Genomic DNA, 20,899 nt, shown 5'->3' on the forward strand with positions numbered 1-20,899 from the left:
ACCACTTGGTTGGCAAGACTTCTGCCATCTTGTAATATCCCACAAGACAACTGCAGAAAAAAAGACTTAAGACTCCACAGGGTGGGTGCCAAAGCTAAAATACTGTAGTTTCAGCACCAACGCACACACGTACACACACACACACACACATACACACACACACAGTGCAGCTTTCACCACTTCCTGGGAAAACAATGAGAGGAAAGAAAAGTCAACAAACCCAAAAGACATCCAGAGTGACTGAGACTGTAAAATGGAACGGACTGGGGTGAGAGGCATTCAGTCCAGGGTCAAAGGTTAGCCACCACCGAATGGACTTCATTAACTTCCTTCATATCCTGACGAGATCATTAAAACAGCCATAGAAAACATTGTCTTTTTCTTTTCACCAACTGTCAAGAATCTGCATTCCTGGCAGTCAGTGCTTTTGTGACTCATGCGAGAATCCATAAGAATTTCTGCTCTGTTATGGAGGATTTTCTTTGCATGTCCTGGCCATGTGTTAGCCTGACCACAGCAGGGCCACGATGAGGAATGCATCAGTGTTTGTTTCTCATAGTGCATTAACAGCAAAAGCCCATGAGTTACATGGTTACTCAAGACCTGATATCATTAGGGTTAAGTCAAAATAGAAAACAAGTTTCCATAATTAACACGATTTACTACAGAAAATCTGTTTACCATCTGTGTATGGTAATGGTTCTGGTATGGAATAAAACTGTTATCATGTCAATTGTGCCCAAGAATGTAAGAAAGGGTGGGAAATCAGTTGATTTCCACAAGTTTTGAAATATTTAAAGTTATATCTCATGTGCACAATTTGGATAAAAAGGGAGGTTTTTCAGTCAGTCACTGAGTCCAAATGTGTCCGGAAAAAATGACACAGACTTTTTTTTTCTTCACAGTATTACGTATCATTATTGCACTTTATTTCAAGAGTGCTTATAAAGCAATAAAGAGCGAAATCGGATAACCCACCAGCTGCATATAAAGGCACTGTCCAGTTTCCTCAAGTAACCTTATTTCTCTCATCAACCATGTTTCTAGGGTGCACGTCAATGCAGTAAATGACGGTCAGTAGAATGATAATTCCCACGCAAGCCCTTTATGAGCAGGAGTTGAATCAGCAAGACAGTCAGACATCAGTGCCTGAGAATCCTGCTCTTTTGACATCTCTGCTTTGATGTGGACCCCCTCCCTCTGTCCTCAAGTGTGGGTGGAGAGTTGGGGCTTAGAGCGAGAGAGTGGGGTGGAGTGGCGAAGGATGAGAGAGCCCAAGGAAGTTACCCATATGTAAGTGGGGGCTTTCCTGGAAGGACATCACTCTCTGTGTGCAACTGTAACTACGGCCGTAGCAGAGCACTGCGCCTTATCATCCGGCACAACGTCCACCTGAAACAATATTTGCACATGAGTGTTCAATTTAACATTTGGGTGACCCCTTCATCGCAGTTACAAAATACGCCGCAGCATGGTAGCTCAGGCCAACCCATAATCCAGCATGTGACTAAAGTGGTCAAGAAGGGAGAGGGGGAAGAAAAAAAAAAGTGTTTTTTTTCTGAAGCTTAATCTGATGAGAGAAATGCACTCACAATACTAAATGTCACATTCAATCATAATTATACCTTAATCAGCCTAAAAGGCCACAAATCTCCCAAAGTGCAGCCACCACTTATGTTTAAGAGCATTCAGAGTGAGGAGGATACAATTCTGCATTAAGATCTTTTGGGTTAGTGGTGTGCAGAGTACTTTGGGGACTTGAGTTATGCAGTTCACTGGCCCTTTAAAACCCAGAACAAAGTCTCACTGGAAGCTGCCTCTGCTTTTTGAGTCTTCTCTACATCTGCTTGGCTGTATTTAGAAATTCAAATATGAACATAGCAAAAATAATAATTGATCCTTGGCTTTTCCAAGTGTGTTTCAATGTAAGGCAAGGATTAAGAGGACAAAAATCTGTATTCATCTGACTGAGTCATTTAATGATTTTAATAGACTAACCTTGCATGAATCAAATGCTTGGAAACCATTTGTGCCTATAATAAACTGTACTTGTTTTGGTTAAGATCATACTAAGCTTACTTTTCGTGACAACACAAGACATATTTGGCACTGTAATGGCACCTGTCTACAGAAAAAAAAAAAATAACTTAAGCAAAGTGGAGCAGAACAACAATGGCACCCTCTGAAAATTTAAATAATTCCTGAAACAGGGCATTCTGGTCAGGCTGAACACTTAGCTTGAGTTCAAGAGTGTGTGCTGTCTCCCAGACCAGATTGTGGTGAAAGGGAACAGTCACATGAATGCGATCCATGCTCAGGCTCAGGCTTAGGCCCTAATTATATGGGAAAAAGAGTGTGGTGTGACAGCTATGGTGGGGCTTGCGGTCGTTTCCTTAAAAGACTGCAGCTGACCCTGCTGAGAAGAAGAACTGAAAGTGAGAAAACGTTTAGAAACGATATGAGGAGGGCCAATATATATATATATATATATATATATACACACATGTGTGTGTGCGTGTGTGTCTGCGCAATAATAGGGAGTGGGGTTAGCAGTGGAGTCAGACTGTCCTATGTGTTGCTGCTGAGTAAGGCCAGGGGCTTACAGGAAGGATTTAAAGAGCCACAGCAACACCACAAAGCACCAGGGGGAAGGGGGTTGCCCAGCAGGGGCCAGGGGAGGGAGGGCAAATGGGGAGAGGGGCAAGCTGGCTGGAGCGGCCACTCTGATCAGGATCCATTTCCAGCGAGGGCCTTGGAATTCCTTTGTTCCTGTTACAGGTCTCCATTTCCCTCTCGCCTTAATCCTGGCCTGCCTCACGCCCAGTAACAGAGCAGGGCAGGTAACTCTGCCACAGGCATGCCTCTCTATTTACAGAGCAGTCCTCACAGAATAGCTACTTGCATAAATATTAATAGTCGAAGCAACTCTAAGAAGAAGATGAGTGCTTATACAGCTTGACACTAAAAAAAAATCTGCTAAAGACAAACTCATGTCAAGATCGTCTGAAGAGAAGCACTGTGAATCGTCACAGTAGCGGTCTGAAAGATTGGCAGATAATGATTCTCTATTAAAACAAACATGTGATGGATTTTTGTGTATTCTGTCCACTGAGTAAATCTCCCACTATGACTCAGAGGCTTTTCCAAATTACATAAACTGTATTAACTTGAGGATGTGTGGCTTAAAATGGTCAAAGGAGCCGAACAAAGACAAATCCAGAAAAGAGCACGCATTAACCATCTCCCTTGTAGACTCTACACATCCTCCACATTCTTCTTTGGGAGTAAGATGGTCATTCGTAAACACATTCTCCAAAAGTAAAGATATCCAGCAACACTTGAGCTTTTCTTGCAATGGTTGTGGCCAGGCTGTCTTAAGCCCCCTTCATAGGCCTGCCAAGAGGAGTCAGTGGTACACTGTGCAGCACTCGCAAAGCCCTCTCCCACGGCTATTAGTGACCATTCATCTGGGGAGCCTGGGAAAATGCTTCTCCAGCCTGCCGTGGCCATGGGGAAACAGGCTGGCAGGTGTTCCCTCCTCCTAAGCCCTGGCACCTGTGAAGGGAGAGGAAGAAGGAACCAGCTCTGCCATGGGCTCAAACATACTCTAGGTACAAGTTTGCCAATGCTCCTCAAACCTCAGACTGGTGCGAAGACTCTTAAACATCACAGTAAACCATATCTGAGCACTGCCTCACACAGACAGATCAATATGGGCGTATCAATATACTAATAGTAGGAGCAAGACATCTGGAAATGTGCTTTAGCAATTTGAAATGGCATATTAACTAAATCCGTGTAAAATGGGTCTTCTCGGTTTACACTAGACCCAAGCAAAAAATATATACAGCTTTGTGAACTACAAAATCAACCCCGCCCCAGATTTAGAACAATCCTACATCAGGATAACACACTATCACTTGAAATAATGCAGATAATATAAACCAAACAAGGAAACAATATCTAATGACACCGTCCATTATTCTATACAGCATGTTGTTTAGTCCAAACACCCACAGCTGATGTGAATGGAGTTCTGCAGAAGGAGATCGTAAAGATAACTGTGACACTCTTTTTATCGCAAAGCATAACCACCAGTTCCTTTTACTCAAATATCATCTTGAATGACAAAAATGTCTTCCTCAAAGCACAGAGAACCCATTATCCACTCATTTCCAATCTGTAATTACTCTGAGAAATGTGGGTGTGTTTAACACGGTCTACCAGTGAGAATGCATAAGGGCCTCTCCCAAGTTCCCCTTCCCTGGACTTCTAAAGTCTAGCATGTCCATTCTGCATGTCCAGAGCCAAAATGTTTGGTGGGAAACGTTCCCTCTGTTCATCTCTTTAAAAACATAAATAAATCACGTAACTATGAGCTAATCATGAAGTTTCAAGTAGCTGGGGTAAAAAAAATAAATAAATAAAATGTGGGGAGATAGAGACTGACATTTGGAAATTGGCTTCTGTAGCGGAGTTTTAAAAAAAAAAAAGAAGAAAAAAAATGGTGACATTTTCGTTGGCAGAAGAAATTAGATAACTCCTCTCTGGCAAATTCATAGGGTGCTATAAAAACACATACAGTGTATGTATCCAACACAGCACATACACACACACACACACACACATATATATGCATATATATATATATATATAAACAGTATGTTGATACAATAACCCATAGAGATAACTCGGATACAAACACTTGAACTTAAGGGCTTTGGAATGCTAAAAGCTGTTGATGGCTCATTTGAAGTGCCAACAGCTGAGGCTGTTACGCTGTCTTTACTTCTGTCTCTTGGCGGAAGCCCCTGTGATTTCACACTGGCACCAGCTCAAACGGTGCTTCACTCAAGGCCCACAATCCCCCTCCCTCAACATCACCACACATAGCACCACGGTTCATCTGCTTATTCTTGGCCTACACTGCAGTTCTTTCCTATCTGACACATATTCCCACCCTGCAACTACATACAGTGCATGTGCACACGGCCACTAAACACGTCTCACGCCACATTAATTCCATTATTAAATAGCAACATGCAAATAGAGCTTTCTCTTTACAAAGAGAAAACCGGTTTTTAGATCGTCCCGAAAAGATTAGCAGGTTAGCATCTGACAAGCAGAACAGACGAGCTCAAGAGTTAATATACACCCTGAGGTTTGTTAGGCTTCCCTCCCTCAGCCTATAGTCTACCCTCCCCTTTTTATGGCTCCTGCCTGCCTGCTCACTTCTCAAAGTCACCGTCTCTACCTTTACTGCTGCGCCGCCTAAAAAGACCAAGAATGTCATTACACTCACTTAAGACCTTTAATAAGACTGGAGCACATGGATTGTATTGGCCTATTTGAGGTGCTATACCTTTCCATGCTCTGAGGGGGGAAACTTCTGCGATACAGAACGGAATCATGTTCCACCGGTTAGCTTTGTTTTGGCAAAGCTGCAAGGGGCTTAATCATTTTTACATGCATATTTCACTGCTGAACTAGTGATAGCTCCCTTGTTCACACAACGGAGTGGATTTGTGTGTATAAGTGTGTTGGTGTATGTGGAGCCTCAGTCTGTGATATCCATCATTAGAGATGTCTGTCTCTCCTCAGTCTGTCACAGGGAATATGAGTAAGGCGTTTCGGTAACTGTACACTGTCAGCCTGTTCACACCTTGCCCAGGGGGAGGATATAGCTCTCAAACACACTGTCGCTCTCCTGACTCTTTCTGATTGTGACATGTATTAGCTCCTGTGTGCTCGCGCATAGCATGCACACAGATTTAAGATAAGAGCTATATGTTTAACAAGAAAAACTATAAAAGCTGAATAATATGAACATGTGTGTGAAACACTGAGAGGATGGTTCAGCTAAGTGAGCGTGTGGGAGAGAGTGGGCTAGCGTGAGAGGCAGAGCTGCAGCCACAGGAGAAACTTTATGAGGCGGACTGCCCTGTAATCCCACTCTCACAGTCAGGACTGCACTACTGAGTGAGCCCAGTTTAACTGCTCTTAACTGCTACCTGTAACAAACCTGTCTGTCTTACAGCACACAGCTGGAGGTTCCTCAGATGCTCACTTTAAAGTGCTTCAAAGTCAACTGTATGAGTGTTTGAGTGAATGTGGCCACACTGAACAAGAGGGGTTGATGATCTGAACTGCTTTTTTTTTTTCACGTTGCAGCCTAATTTATCGATTTACGTTCGGGCATGTGGGTAACAGCAGCTGTTTTTTAAACTATCTACTTAAGTAGAAGTGCAGGAAAACAAAGGTGTGCCGGAGTCTCATTAACAGGAGGGAAAAATACATTAGCCATTTTAATGGTCTTACATCTTCCATGTTCGAATGCAGCTGAGATGGGCCAAGTTAAACAGCGCAGAACAATATAAAAGCTCCTATCAGCTCTTGCCTTCACAGGTCACACCCTGGGTGTAGGACTTGTCCTTCCACCCACTTTCTTCTCAAAAAGGTGGACATGAAATACATTTTTTTTTTATAACTCCATTCTCATGATCCTAACAAAAGCGATCTAAAGTAATCAGTAGTTTGAGTTCATTGCCAAAGTAAATCATTTTAGTTATTCTAAAGCTCATGATAGACACACCTAGAATAAGGAGGAGGAAAAGAAAGATGACTTCATTCCAGATGACCAAAACTGAAGTTCCAAGTACATACATGAGGAAGTACATGTTACATGCAGCAATTTCATCGCACAGATCAATGCTGAACTATTTGGTTCTAAAGCAGTGTAAGAAGTGTCACAAGATGTTGTGTTACCTTTCACAAAAAAGGCCGCAGCAGGAGGCAGCTCCTTCTTCTGCTTAGACCGTCTTCTGCTGTGCAGGAACTCGGAGTACTGCATCACCCTCTGCTCCACAGCATCTTGAACCAGGGCTGTAACCTCCTACAAACAGTGTGCTGACGTTTCAGTAAATCGACGTGTTGTTAAGAAGACACAGATTTTTAATCTGACTTTATAAGCAAAGATTTATGATGAAAGGCAGGAAGTCCCAAGTGACAGGCCAGTACAGCAACTCCACAAGTGCAGGGCAGAGAGAATGGAACGGTTGTGCAACAATGAAAAGAGAGAAAGCTGAAAGTCATTTTAGATTCAGTACTGTTGTCTTTTGAAAAGCCCCCCTGCAGATTAAAGGCCATATATTCACACAAAGACACTTTTTTTTTTTACAACCACACCCTTCTCCCTGTGTCAGTACCTTGGTGTAGCCTGTAGTAAACCAGCTGGCGTCTCCTTGGCCGCCTTTGGGCAGAACATGGAGATCCACCAGCACAGCGAAGTTCCCACACTGTAATACAAAGGGGAAGGACAGCCACAGGTTGCTGATGGGCATTGGGTGCACAGGCAACAAAGAAAATCAGAGTGCGGGTGATTGACAGTGAGACAAACCACAACGACCCCCTGTCTCCTCAAACATCACCCCGAGGCCACTCACAGAAGTCCCCTCCCACCCATTTCTCTGTCTAGTCATCTCTCTACCAATCTCTTTACTAGAAGATATGACCCTGTCTGCCTCTCACAGCATAAAAAGATCTGTTTGAAAAAAAGCTCTCTAGTCATAGTCTCAGGACAAAATATTTAATTTGCATTAACCTATGCGATTGTAAATCCACAGATACTTCTTTTTATAACCCACGAGTGCTGCAGAGAGTAACGTAGAAGCTACAGAGTGAATAGCTATGGGGGACATGGAAGTGAAGAAAGCCGCTGCTGTTTAAGTCGCTGTTACATCTTTCTCAGGCCAGCCTGATTATGGTTTACACATGAGTGCAAAAGCTGCCCGCTGCAGAGAGCAAATAAATGTGGGTCTCGTGTGAACTTCGCCTCTCAGTGGACAAGGAAGTAATGGATGGACTGAGACCACCCACGGCACGATACAGAAGAGTAACAAGCACTGCCCTAAAACCAAGAGTGATAATGCAGCAAAAAGCGCTGAATTGAATGGGGAGCAAAAACGCAGTCATCAAAAGCCTGGCACAGATCTTAAGCTCACACTGTCGCGCTTGAAAGGAATATATACGAACAGCAGAGGTTACTCGTGAAGTAACGGGGAGTATTTCTACACACTAGACACTTTGTTCTGAGCCCTCTGGATTTAACCATTACAGACAGGATGACTAAACGTTACAACCCAGACTCGCAGAATGTTCCTCTAACCTTGTACTCAGGATGATGCAACAGAATGAATAAAGAGGGTGTGTTGGGGAAGGTTCTCATTTTGGGCACAGGTCTGCACTACACAAACTCCAAACTTTGTCCAGCCTTCTCCTCCTCTTGCTTAAAAAGCAAAAAAAAAAAAAAAAAAAAACCTTAAAAAGTTCTAGAATTTAAAAAAGGAGGTTGACAAAGTATTATTTACTGTTATGACACTAAAAGTTGGATTGTGAGTTTTGAGCCAAGTGGTGCTGAAGGGATGCATAATCGTTCTGCGCAAATCAAGCTGCCAAATATTTGGCATTAGATTTTTCCCATGAGACCGTTTCTCAGTCTCATTGTCTTCCCATTAAAAAAAAAAAACAGAAGTTGCTTCCTTACAGAAGTTGCACAACCAGAGGGGAGAGCGCCCCCATTTGACCGATCAATGAATGTTTCTAATAGTGTCTGAGCTCAGTCACATATTGCACGGTTCTTCGAACAAATGTGTCCACTCGTAAAGCGTAAATTCATACAAAAAAAAAACCAACAACTGCTATATGTGTTCAAAAAGATAAGAATGCAGTGGAGAGAACAGCCAACTCTGTGTGTATGTGGCCTGTCAAATTCAGCTCATCCTTGCAGATTAGCATTCTCTTCATTTTGTGACCTTTGTCTCACAGCGGCCCACCGATGACTGGTGGTCCTCTACAATTACCCATGCGTGGGAAACCCTAGCAACAAGGGGTCAGACCTTGTCAATCAAAACACAGAGCCCAACCAGTGGACTTGAAACAAGCAAAAAAAAAAGGTCTTTGGTATACTGACTTTAGTCCCTGATTTTTAAAACTTAAAAATGGCTTTAAATATGTTTATAAGGATTCAGTCATAGATAATGAACTGATTAATCATTATTATCATTATATTCTATCCCCCAAAAATATGCGGTTCCTGACAGAGACCACAAGATCTGGAATAATTGCACAAGCTACTCCGAACTCTTAAAAGTAATGTGATGTCAACCAGTTAAATCTCTTTAAAGAAAAATAGCAGTAAAAGTAAAAATGGGATCCTGATGCAGTGGAACAAGCACTGTGATGGTTTCTGTGCTTCTGACTGAGTGAGTGTTTTGGGGCCGAAAGCCAGACATCTAGCAAGCCTGAAATGAACTTCCTTTTATCGCATTAGAAAAGCAGACAGGACTCGACTGGGAACTGAACGTTAATGATAAACAGTGATCTGCCCCTTACACAAAAACAGCATGTGATTCTGTGGGCCTCTCAGAAATGGGGGAGTTTGTCAGGAATGCAAACTAATGAAATCATCCTAATGAGAGCCCAATTAATTTGTCCTGCAAAAAGTGCCAGTTAATGCATGGAAACAGCTCCCCTGCAAAAGTGTCAATCGAGGCTGTGCTGTCTAGTTGCAGGTTCCACAGCTTTTACCGAGGACATTTGTGTTGAGTGTGGCAAATAAGACAAAAAAGCAGCTAAATCTAATTCTACACAAAGACTCCGTCTGCAGCCAGATCATGTGGTCTAAATTTTTCAAACTACGGGCACAAAGTGTGACCAGTGATCTCCCGGCTGAACTATGACCCTCGTGTATCCCCTTCAGCTTCGGCCACTCTTCAAATGAAATCTCTACAAGCAGCTTAATGTTATTGTATATTAAACCGGATGCGCCTGAAAAAAATCATGTGCATGTTGAAAGGATGAAAACCAGAAACCACAACTTCAAAGCAGGACTTATCGGCAAACACACAATATAAATTTTCTCAGAGACATGACTCTGCAGGATTTTGTTAAATCGGACATGTTGCATCAAATCTGTGGGCATTGCCTCTCTGTGAAGTTGATTTGAGACATTTGAAGGCGATACTCAGAGCAACCGTCGCTGTTGTTGAAAAGAAATGTTTAGATAAAGCGCCAAGCTCCAGAGGAAGTTACTCTTCTCATACATACTAAAATGGGCCAGCAGTACTTTGTTCTCCATGTATAGAGGCTGAGGCAGCCAGAAGCGCTACTTAATACCAAATCCTTTATTGTGCCATCTTTTGTGTTGTCACAAAGTAGATGAATAGGACTGCGTCTTCCTGCAGGCTAAGCTCAACCTCTCCATCTGTTCCCCTGCTGCCAAAGTGATAAATACTACCTGCAAGAGGGAAAGGAAAAACTTAACAAAGACAAAAAACATCAGGGGGACCGAGGCTAAAGGTGCCCACAGTTCAAAGAACCACATGAGAAAAATCCTTTCAATTTTCTGTCTATAAATAAACAAGTCTCGACTTAAACCCACTGACATCTTCTTTGCCTTTTCTGGTCTTCAGGGCTCTGGTCTATATCACTCTTAGTTCCCAAAACACTCTCCACCTTCCCTTATCTCTCTCCCAGACCCGTCTCTCCATCCTCCCGCCTGTGCTGCTCCAAGTTGGGCACGGGGCCCAAGCTCCTTGAGCAGTTTCACCCGCCTCCCCACCTCACTGCCCTTTTGCCATCGCTATCGCACAGTATAAGAACCAGACCTTCTCGGACTGCACTTAGCTCAGAGGCTAACACTAACCAGCCACAGATGTTTACACTGGGAGAGAAGGGGCAGCAGATGCGGTCTCACTCAATAAAACTTGCATCTCTCCCACTATGCCTTTGTGTCTCTCTTTTTCGGACTCTCTTTCTGCAATCTGCAAAGAACCCAGGGGAGCTCTTTAGAACTGTGGGTGTGACGGCCTCGCTCTCAGGCTTTATTTGCCTCATTCCCAGCTCTCTCAGCGCTGTGAGTCACCTGGGTTTCCCCCTTAAAAAAAAAAAAACACTTCTCTTTTCCAGCTTTTCAAATGGTCAGATGCTAGGCACTAAAACTCGAGACCCGATTATTAACTGAGGCAAATGTTATTCAAAAACACTGGTCGGAAGCATGCGCCACGCAAACCTCCCCTCATTCAGGTGAATGTTAGCACACCTGAGCCCTCTTTATTTGATGACAGAAAGAGACACAACCCAAGAGTGGAATTTGAGCAGCAAGAACAGACAAGAATATCTCCAGGTAACACTCCGCAAACAAAGCTCAGGCAGATGCATCCTTGAGAAATTGGTAGATAGATGGAAATAAGCTGAGAAGTGTTTTGCCTCACCGGGAAAGATGAATTCTAGGCAGCAATGTAGGACAATGAAAATATTAAAAAGGGGCCCGTTTTGTTTGTTTTCTTAAAGCTCTGACACTTTCTTTTGAGAAGCTGGAAAGTGTCAAAACGTTTCTAATCAGAAATTTCAATGATTTTGCACAGATGCGCCATGTGTGGTCCTTTCTGAGCTCATCCACAGAGTGACAACACTACACAGCACATAAACCCTTGACATAAAACTGCTCTGCGATAACTCAAACATTTTGTTTCTTAAAAACACACAAGTCTCTGTTTCAGCCTCTTGCTTTAGATGGTTAGAAAGCCAGCAGTGAATATTGCTAATAGAAGGCAGATTGCAGGGCTCTGCTGCAGTAATGTCCTGGCAGACAACAGGCACGTCGGTGGATCAGCGTTTGAACCCACAGGCCCTTTTTGGGAGGTCTGAGAAGTGGCAGGTCACTACATAGTCTAAGCTCCTTTAAGCAGGAGCATACCAGCACCTCCTGCAGTCCCACAGATCGCTAAGGGAGATGAGAACACTTCAGGAAACTGGATCATAAAACAAACTGCTGAGCGGCCTACTTAACATGGAAAAGTGAATCCTTCGACATTATTCATAACTGCATTGATGATCCACATTCTTTGCACAAGCCAGCAAATAAAGTCTGCAGCATACCTTTGGGATTGTAATATGAACATTTTTTTCTTCCATCATATTCTAAGTTAATTAATTCTTTAAAAAGATCATTTTTTGCATGAGTGTTTGTTTTGTGAAAGAGAGGCCATGGGTAGCTCCTTGAATTCTATTGTTCTGAGTGATCCCTACATACTTGTTTGTGGTTAGTTGGTTGAGCATGGTAGAGGCTGTGAGCATTTTCTCAGGCAGAGTAACCCAACAGTATCATTATGTGCCCAGTGGGAAGGAACCTTCCGTGAACCTTCAGGGTTTTACTCTCCCACAACCAACAAAGGGGGGCCAGTGGAGTAGCCCGTATGCAGGCATGCATATGAAACAAATAAAAGGGAGTAAAGGCAATATCTGCTCTACTAGGCACACATGGCATTATGGAGGATGTGAGAGATCAGCGCAAACGTCTGCAGCCCTCGTCCAAAACTCTCAATAAATGAAACATCAACAAAAGAGAGACCGGCAGCTTTCCCTACACTTAACAAAAACATCTGATGTGCATTATTCCTGACAGAGCAACAGACAGAGGATGAACAGCTCGGCTTTTTAATAGAGCGAGTTTCCTCTGCACTGTACGGCTGAGTCCATTAACAAAAGGCTCTCAGGGGGGCAGTCAGTTAAGATTTGCAAAAGGTGACCGGAGACTCTGAATCATTTTTACTTCAGAATAAACAAAAATGTCCCAATGCGGAGCTTGGACAATTGAAACACGAATCTGTACTCCCCTCTAGTGGACAAACATTTGTGACGAAGAAGGCAAAAGTAAAATGTTGCAATTGGACATTTTCAGTGGTTTAAATCGATTACAATAATCCATGCCACTTGCTGAAAGTCACGCCTGTAGCTGTTTTCCTGTTCGACAGCAACACTTGTTCAACAAGGCAGCCGAAAGGTTTGAAAATAAGAAAAAATAAAAAAAGAATACAACTCATCCTATACTTCAGTGTTTCACGTGGATTGTAGGTGGTTAAAAGAAATGATGAAGTCCTGTTGTGAGTAAATATGACAAGAGAGTTCCTTTGCTTTTTTCAAGGTCATGTTTGAAAGTCAGCAAAAAATGCAGTGAACATTTGACTAACATTGCTTTTGAACTGTGCCGATTAGACTATATTTCTATCCTATAATTGTTTCCATCTAACTGAATAAACAATAAATAACTACCAGCTTTTTGATTGTCATGTGGGTACGACATTGAATTCAAATGTTAAAAGCGCTTGATTTTAACATCTTTGGAAATATATAGGCTCTGTGTCTCCCTTTGCATCTTCAACTGGGCCTTACAATGGCAGCGCAAGAGTCTTTAGTTGGTGCATGAGTTTTGTCATCTTTATCATCTTATACAGTCACACCTGCGATGTTGTGGGTAAAAGGTTGTGGTGATGTTTTATTACTCTTGCTGCCACTCAAAATTTATTTTGCCATCATGTCATTTTCCCCAGTAAACAAAACCTTATATGTAAAGTGTGTTGTTTTTTTCACAGCCCACATGCCAGGCTGTAACATGTTCATTTTGAACTGGATGCCAACAAGACATTTCCAAAAAAGTTGGAGGGGGAGCAACAGGAGACAGGAAGAGTTGGGTAATTGTACACAGAGAAGCCCTTCTAGACATCTTAGTCAAGAAGAAACAGGTAAGTAACTTGACTAGGTATTAAAAAGAGAACCAAAAAGAAATAAAGACCTTCAGGAGATAAGGCAGGAAGAAGTTTACAAATAATGTTTAACACCCCCACGCTTGTTATAAACAGATGTTTAAAGACTAGATGGTCTGCAGAGGACTTATAGCTTGTGGTATAAATAAACCATTGCTGCTGAACAATATAACTATAGAGCAACATGAGCAAGCATGTTTTCCAAAAATGTTTTTAAAAAAAAAACACTTTTCTAATGCTAATTCCATCAATGTTTTTTTTAATCTAATGAGGAACGGAGTTTGCATAATTAACACATAATATACAATGAAATGAATAAATACAGCATACATCATGCTTTAAAAAGTACTGAAAGCTCACCAGATGTTTTTGTTTTTTTCTCACCTACCTTAATGACAAATTTGAGAGGGGCCATTGTACAATGGACAATATATTTTACCTGAAAAGAGCACAGTTATGTGTTACAAATGAGGGGTTGGATTTCATTGATACTAAACTTGTAAACCTAATACACTGAAATGTATCCCCATTCACGTCTATTAAAATAGACATACATTCACTGAAAAAGCCAAAAGATAAAGAGTTTAACACGTTTAGTGATCGGTTAAACTCTAAATTAGCAAATAGTATCTTGTCAGACGTTCAGTTAATTTCACATTTCAAATCACGAGACAAATGATAACTTCAAACGGCTTCAACGTATAGCCATCGTTTGTAACTGGCATTACAATTACACAAAAGTAAACAAATGCATATGAAACTGTTGTCGGGAAAATATGCCCTATCACAAATTTCAAACATTTCCTACCGCCAACAGCTTTGTACGTTTGAATCACTACCAAGGCGCTTAGAGATGACGTCACATTCTATTTGTAGTCCAAGAACTACTTCATCATTCGTGTGAGAAGCTTTCATGAAATTGCTTCGGCAAAAAAAAAAAATTATCTAAAATATTTACCACTGACCACTTGATACTTAGCGGATAATTCTCTCTCATTTATAAAGAACGGAAGATGACCACTACAATTATTTTCACGAGTAGCTTAAAAGATGCGACGGGTTGTTGCTTAAGACCGTGGCTAAGCTATAACGCCGTGACTGGTACCATGGAAACGAGATGTATCTTTATAAAGCCTGTTTAAATCTTCATAAACTTGTCATTAAAATTAATTCGAATAGGCTTTCTGTTATACTAAAGCAATTTATTCGGTTATTGTTGATGTTAGATTTAATTTTTTTAGTTTCTTTTAAACACTACAATTAATATTTATTTATTTTAGTTCAGTCAGTATTAAGGACCGCTGTCAGGATGTAGTACGCATAAGCGCTTAAAACGGCTTCAATTTTAACCACTTGTGCTGGAACGTTTTGCATCAAATTACCTCCAAATTGCATTATGAATTAGTTCTGTCGTTATTTTTTTTAACATATGTCGGTCACTGTCCAATTCTTAAGAAGTCTTAAGTCTTTTTGCGAATTGAAACTACTTTGACAGATCTTTTGGAAAGTGCTGTTCCAGTGATGTCTCGACTCACGAAGAAATCCCCATCTCTTTGTATGGATCTACCACTGAACAACGCTGATGTTTGTAACAAGCTTCATCTGATTAGGGAACTTCTGAGATCTTGTTACGGACCGACGGCTAGACTGAAACAAGTTCATAATAACATTGGCGGGCAGGTTGTAACCACCTCATCCTCCTCAGTTCTACTTCCAGCCATTTCCTCCTCTCAGCCCTACATCAATCTGATAAAAACCTCCATTCTCAACCACGTGTGCCGCTATAGCGACTGTGGTTTGTTTGCTGCTATTCTTTGTCTGTCCCTCATTGAGCAAGCAAAGCAGTCAGGACTCCGAGAAAATGTGGCTATCAGAGTTAACAAACACCTGCTGGCCGTGTGCACCAGTTACCTACAACAAGATGACTGTGCTTGTAAAGTGAAGCTCGGCTTCTGCAGCAGTCACAATTTGATCACATTAGCTCGTAGTATTATCTCTAGTAAACCAACATGTGTTCTTACAGACACAGAGATGCTTCACATCAGCAAGATGGCTGTGCGAGCCTTCCTGCTCACTGTTCCCTGCAATGTCCCGGGCACGGTCAGCCTGGGCAGAATAGTGACTGTTGGTGTTGAGGGTCATTCTGTCCTAGATTCTGAAGTGTTCCCAGGCTTACTGGTGGATGTGCCTGAGGACATTTGCCTTAACAAGGTTGACTGTATCTCTAATCCTCTGCATGTGGTGCTGTTCAGTGCATCTCTTGCTGGAGACCTAGCTGAAGTAGGAGATGGTGTAATTGAGGTGTACCAAGGTCTGGACACTGACTCACAGATCCTGGATTTGCTTCTGGAGCTTGGTAAACGGGTGGTTAAAGATGGATTGAGGTTATTTGTCTGTCAGAAAGTCATCCACCCAGTCTTACAGCAATACCTGAGAAATCATGGTGTCATTGTGGTAGAGAGACTTGGAATCGCTCTCATGGAGCCACTTTCTCAGCTGACAGGTAATCACTCTAATGTGCAGGAAAGAAACTGATTAAACCTAGAGAACTGTAGTTTAAATGACTCAAATTACTACACTACAATATGGGTTCATCATAACAAATCTGAAAAAATATTGTATCAATATATTCTCATTCTGTGCATATATTGCATTAAAACATCAGTCAAGGAATTACAAATAAGAACAAGCTGTACGTAATATTCTAGCAGTGATGTGCAAGAAACTTTGCAGCTGTTCTGCTTTATATTATATAAGATGTTTCTGTGTGTTTTAACACATAGGTGCTAAACCTGTGGCCACATTACATACCAAGATTCCACCCTCTGCCTACGGGAAGGTGAGGGATCTCAATATGAGGCAGTTTGGATCCAGGAAAATGCTGCATTTACACCCTGTTGGGGAGTCTGTGATCTGCACCATGATCCTCTGTCACAGGAATGAGACCATGTTAAATGAGCTGAAGGTAAATGGAAGTTGCTTATAGAGCTGATTTGATGGCTGTGGGGGTTTAATAGAAATAGAAGGATGAAAAATACAAATTTATGTGTAACACATTGTTATGACATTGTTTTACTAATTGTTTGCTTGCTGGCAGATGAAAATTAGCCCTTGTGGTTAAATTTGACACATTTACTTGATGGGCCAAAGTACTAACGCCAAAAAAAGGACCCACATAACCAACATAAAAATCATTCTCAAGGACAAACCAGCCAACTTTACTGTTAACATTTATAGTTACATTCAATAAACAATATTATGATTAAATGACTATGTCTCCACATAAAAGCATCCATTAACTGGCATCAGTTATTTTTCTAGTATCAGTTTTGAAATATAATCAATTTATTTGAACTCTTATCAGAATATATACTCTTATCTTAGAATATGCTATTATGTAAGGTAAATGTGGCGTATTAACAAAGGGGGGTATTCATTTCCTTATATGCTTTGTGATAAAGGTAGTTTGCCAGAAGACTGAGCATGTGTTGAGGCTCACCCTCAGGGAACCATGTGCTTTGCTTGGCGGTGGCTGTACTGAGACCCACTTATCTGCTTATGTCAGACACAAGGTCAGATCCATTATTTAGCTTCAAACTAGTCTAACTGTATAACGTCTTGATAACTGCCATGACTGTGCTATTCTTATATCGCAGAGCAAGAATGAAGCATCAGAAACCGCATCAGTATTAGGGTGCTCACAGATGGAGTTCTTTCTGGGTATGGAGGTATTCTGCCGCTCTCTGGAGTCTGTGGCGAGATCTTTGGAGCACGACGGTGGGACTTCTGCAATCGATCTGATTCATGCTCACCATTGGACTTTCCCTTCAGATGTCATGAAAGAACACCTGGAGGGCTTCTGTGGCTGTGGACGGGTGAAAAGTTGTCCAAGTTACAAGTGGACTTATCTAAAAACAGAGTATGCCGAGTTCTCTCCTGCACCCCTGTTTGGAGACGCGTCTGAGCAGCCGACTGTGCTGGACTCTTTCACAGCTAAACTCGGTGCTTTACAAGTTGCTGTGGAAACTGCTAATCTTGCACTGGATGTGAGATATGTAATTCAAGATGTGAACTAACAGCAGCACGAAGATCTTGGTATCTTGCTAAATCTAAAGCATACGTTAAAATTCCTCGCTGGCACACTTGTCAGTGAGTTACGACAAAACACTGGACATGTAAACCAGAGCAAAGCTTTTTTTTCCCATTTTCAAAATGACACAGACAGTGTTATCAGTTTTGTATTATGGTAATATTTATAGACATGGTTCAGACTGGCCAGTTACTGTGCTCATCGTTACATTGTGTATGACAGGGTTGAAAGGGTATCTCTTACAGCAAAACTTCACAATCATTGGTTTCTTTTTGTTCTTTAAGCTCTAAATGGCAATTTGCCATCATACACGACTTCTATAATTACCGTATATAGTCCCGTACTCATTATTCACTTGAAATTAGTAAAACTGCTTGTAGTTTTTCTTTTCCACACACTTAGAACAGGTTGTAACCCACATTAAAATTTCATACACTTGAACATATACCATGACTACAATCTATTGACTGCTACCATTTTAACTCTGTTCTTTTCACCTGTTTTTCTTCTGTAACTATTCTGTTATATACTTGGCATGAGTGAAAATGGTGGCATGTGAATGCCAGGACAGGTTGAATGGATGAATTCTTTACAACGTGTACACTGTCAGTCTTGCAGAATACTGTAGCTGAGTTCAGTGATGATTTAATCAGATTCTTGAGCAGGACAATTAGTGTTTTTTCTGTTTAACGCTACAACAGCAGATTCCTGCTCTTGCCTTCTGCTGTTGGTTTATTTACTCTTGTTCAACAAGGTGACAGTGGCTTTTTCTCTCAGAAGATAAATGGAATCAAAGCCTTTCGAAACTTGGGGTATTCCTTGAATTTCTCCTGGTAAAACCTGCAAGACAAGAGCAGAGAATAACAACTACCACCTAGAAACAGAAGATGGCAAAGTGCCATAAGAGGATTCCCAATCTTTCCATTAAAATCTTAGGCACCTGTGATGGTAATGGGCCCTCGGTCCAATAAAGCAGAGGCTAAACACAGCAAACGAGACTGTTGGAACAGACCAGGTTGCTACAGCATAGCCAAACCACTCCACTATCTCTCCTAAGTAGTTGGCACCAGACACGTATTCAAACAGACCTCCTGTAAGAGATTAAGATCACATGTCACTACAAGCATCGACAGGAAGAAATGTTAAGTGTAATCTGTTTCATACCTGTAGGAATTTTGTAAACTACTTCTTTTGGTTTCCTCAGATTGCGCAAAATATAGTCACTGTGTATATTGACAGCCATTCCAATATAAAACACCAGTAAACCTAGAGGAAATTCATGATGTGTAATAAGCCTTCACATTAATTACATTAAATGTAAAAAAAAAAAAAAAAAAAAAAAGGTATTTCATCAGTCCTCTTCATGTTTAAAATAACTGATTTTTAAAGCAAAGCATAAATAGCATACTTACCAAACTTATAACGAAAGCCAGATGACCATTCTTCATCGAAGTGGGCGCAATGCAGCAGGTGGTGGCCCTGCAGGAAACCATTTATCAGGCAGAAGAAACCTGCGGCTAGCATCACACCCAGTGGAAAAGGCTGTCCTCTGGTCAGTAATGAATAGACAAAGGTTCTGCAATTGATAGAGAGATAGTACATAGAACAAGAAGTGGATAATGTTGCTTTTATCCACGCTGCTACATGCAAAAATCATGTTTTACAGCTAGATGGAGGCATTCTTTTATAAACCATATGGTTGTAAAAAGGAAACCAAAAAGGTGCCAGAAAACCCCGTTCTTCATGGAAAGTGAACTGCATTCCTCCGGGTGTTTCAGATTCCAGCTGCAGGAAATTATATAAACACTTTTCTTTTCAGTCATCTGAAAAAATTACCCCGGTTTTAACAGTAATTTTGTAGTCCTCGTAGATGAAAGGTTCAAAGGCAAAATGATAATAAAAGATGCTAAAACCTAAATTTTGTTGTTTCAAGAGGAAAAGTCCAATAGCGTTCAAACAAAAAAAAACGTTGCATGATTCGCAGTGAATTCGCAATGAACCACTATGGGAAGACAATACCTTCATAACGAATGCAACTAGAAATAGGATCTATAAGTTAATCTATAGTTTCAGTTGTCCGTACTGCTTCTGCTTAAGAAAGCCTGAGATAGTTTGGGACTAATATAATAGTTACTTTGATTAAGTAACATAGAATAAAGATGATTATTACTTAAATCAGAAAAATACGACCTGCTTGCAGTCTCATTGCTTGTATTCTTATTCTACAGAAAAACGTTCTTTTCTCACCAAAAAAGGTCAAAACTGTGCTGTCTCTGCTCTTACCTTTGGAAGTAGTGCAAGCAAAAGGTTGTTAGCAACAAGTACTTTCCCACATCGGAGCTTTTGTGTGACGGTAGCATTAAAAGTAGGGGGACCAGGAGGGCAGGCATCTCCTGGAGGAACCAGGCCAGTCTTGCAGGTACCATCTGAACTGGAGGACACAGTGCCATATGGCGTCCATAGGAGGTCTGTGCCTTCTTATGGTGGACCAGGTGACCAAGTCCTGCCAGGATGATCCCACAGCTGAGATAATTAACAATGTTCTCTTGGCAGTACATCTTGCAGGTCTGTGCCTCCGGGATACTGAGCGTTGCAGTAATCCTTTTCATTTATGAACTAATCTTGAGCATCTGTATGACGCTCAACAGATGCAAAACAGCCTCTCTGACTCCTCCCAAAGTAACAAAGAGGTGTGTCAGCCTGCTGAGACATGTTCCCTATTTCACAGCTTGCGTACAAATACTGCCAGAAACGAGGGTGTGATTATGCAAACCTCCTTTGGGTACAAAAGTAGATTTCCCAGTTTAAATCAGCTGTAAAAGATTACTTTTGGTAAGTGTCAAATAGTTCCTCTTTGAAAACCTTCTCTACCTGTCCATCCTGTTAAAAGACACAAAGCAACAGAGAAGTAGCAAATTATGTAGGTGTGTTGGTATTTACAAAATGTCCCTTCTGGGCATGCGCATTTACTTGCAAAGTGAAGAGAGACCTATTGACCTTATCAGACTTTTCTGGTGCTTAGAAGGAATTCTAAGCATCTGGCAAAGACACCTCAGCCTAAATAAGAACATAAATCACACAGTCAAAAAATTACCACCCTGAATCAAATGGCTAACTACAAAGGAGTGTTTGCATTATAAACTGGTGTTGATGTAATAATCTGAAGAACAGCAAGACAGATTATTGCAAACTTCAAAGCCTCGCTACT

The 20,899-nt window shown here is 41.4% G+C and overlaps 3 protein-coding genes across 5 annotated transcripts in view; 1 reads left to right on the plus strand and 2 right to left on the minus strand.

The window, feature by feature from the left end:
* slx4ip (SLX4 interacting protein) overlaps window positions 1–14,507 on the minus strand; it is a 31,928-nt gene extending 17,421 nt beyond the window's left edge. The window contains exons 1-4 of the mRNA XM_072391258.1: window positions 14,410–14,507; window positions 13,990–14,040; window positions 7,206–7,295; window positions 6,766–6,892 (exon numbers count right to left, since the gene is read on the minus strand). Of these exons, the coding sequence (XP_072247359.1) occupies window positions 6,766–6,892; window positions 7,206–7,295; window positions 13,990–14,016 (244 nt within the window). The 5' untranslated portion in view covers window positions 14,017–14,040; window positions 14,410–14,507. The remainder of the gene's footprint in view (window positions 1–6,765; window positions 6,893–7,205; window positions 7,296–13,989; window positions 14,041–14,409) is intronic.
* Window positions 14,508–14,936: 429 nt separating this feature from the next.
* On the plus strand, window positions 14,937–17,800 carry mkks (MKKS centrosomal shuttling protein). 2 transcript variants are annotated; one of them, XM_072391259.1, is made up of 4 exons: window positions 14,937–16,104; window positions 16,385–16,566; window positions 17,063–17,173; window positions 17,258–17,800. In XM_072391259.1, the coding sequence occupies exons 1-4, from the start codon at window positions 15,123–15,125 to the stop codon at window positions 17,675–17,677; spliced, it is 1,695 nt and encodes a 564-aa protein (XP_072247360.1). In that variant the 5' UTR covers window positions 14,937–15,122; the 3' UTR covers window positions 17,678–17,800. The 2 variants fall into 2 exon arrangements, with proteins under 2 accessions (XP_072247360.1, XP_072247361.1); XM_072391260.1 differs by having other exon boundaries at window positions 14,937–15,957.
* Window positions 17,801–18,057: 257 nt separating this feature from the next.
* srd5a2b (steroid-5-alpha-reductase, alpha polypeptide 2b) lies at window positions 18,058–20,340 on the minus strand. 2 transcript variants are annotated; one of them, XM_072391262.1, is made up of 6 exons: window positions 19,975–20,340; window positions 19,104–19,240; window positions 18,856–18,957; window positions 18,632–18,782; window positions 18,285–18,531; window positions 18,058–18,126 (listed from the first exon to the last, which is right to left on the minus strand). In XM_072391262.1, exons 1-5 carry the CDS (start codon window positions 20,298–20,300, stop codon window positions 18,465–18,467), a joined length of 783 nt encoding a protein of 260 aa, XP_072247363.1. In that variant the 5' UTR covers window positions 20,301–20,340; the 3' UTR covers window positions 18,058–18,126; window positions 18,285–18,464. The 2 variants fall into 2 exon arrangements, with proteins under 2 accessions (XP_072247363.1, XP_072247362.1); XM_072391261.1 differs by having other exon boundaries at window positions 19,104–19,267.
* Window positions 20,341–20,899: the final 559 nt, after the last annotated feature.

Source organism: Leuresthes tenuis, unplaced genomic scaffold, assembly GCF_036924035.1.
Source record: "Leuresthes tenuis unplaced genomic scaffold, fLeuTen1.0.hap1 SCAF_8, whole genome shotgun sequence".
NCBI classification, from domain to species: domain Eukaryota; kingdom Metazoa; phylum Chordata; class Actinopteri; order Atheriniformes; family Atherinopsidae; genus Leuresthes; species Leuresthes tenuis.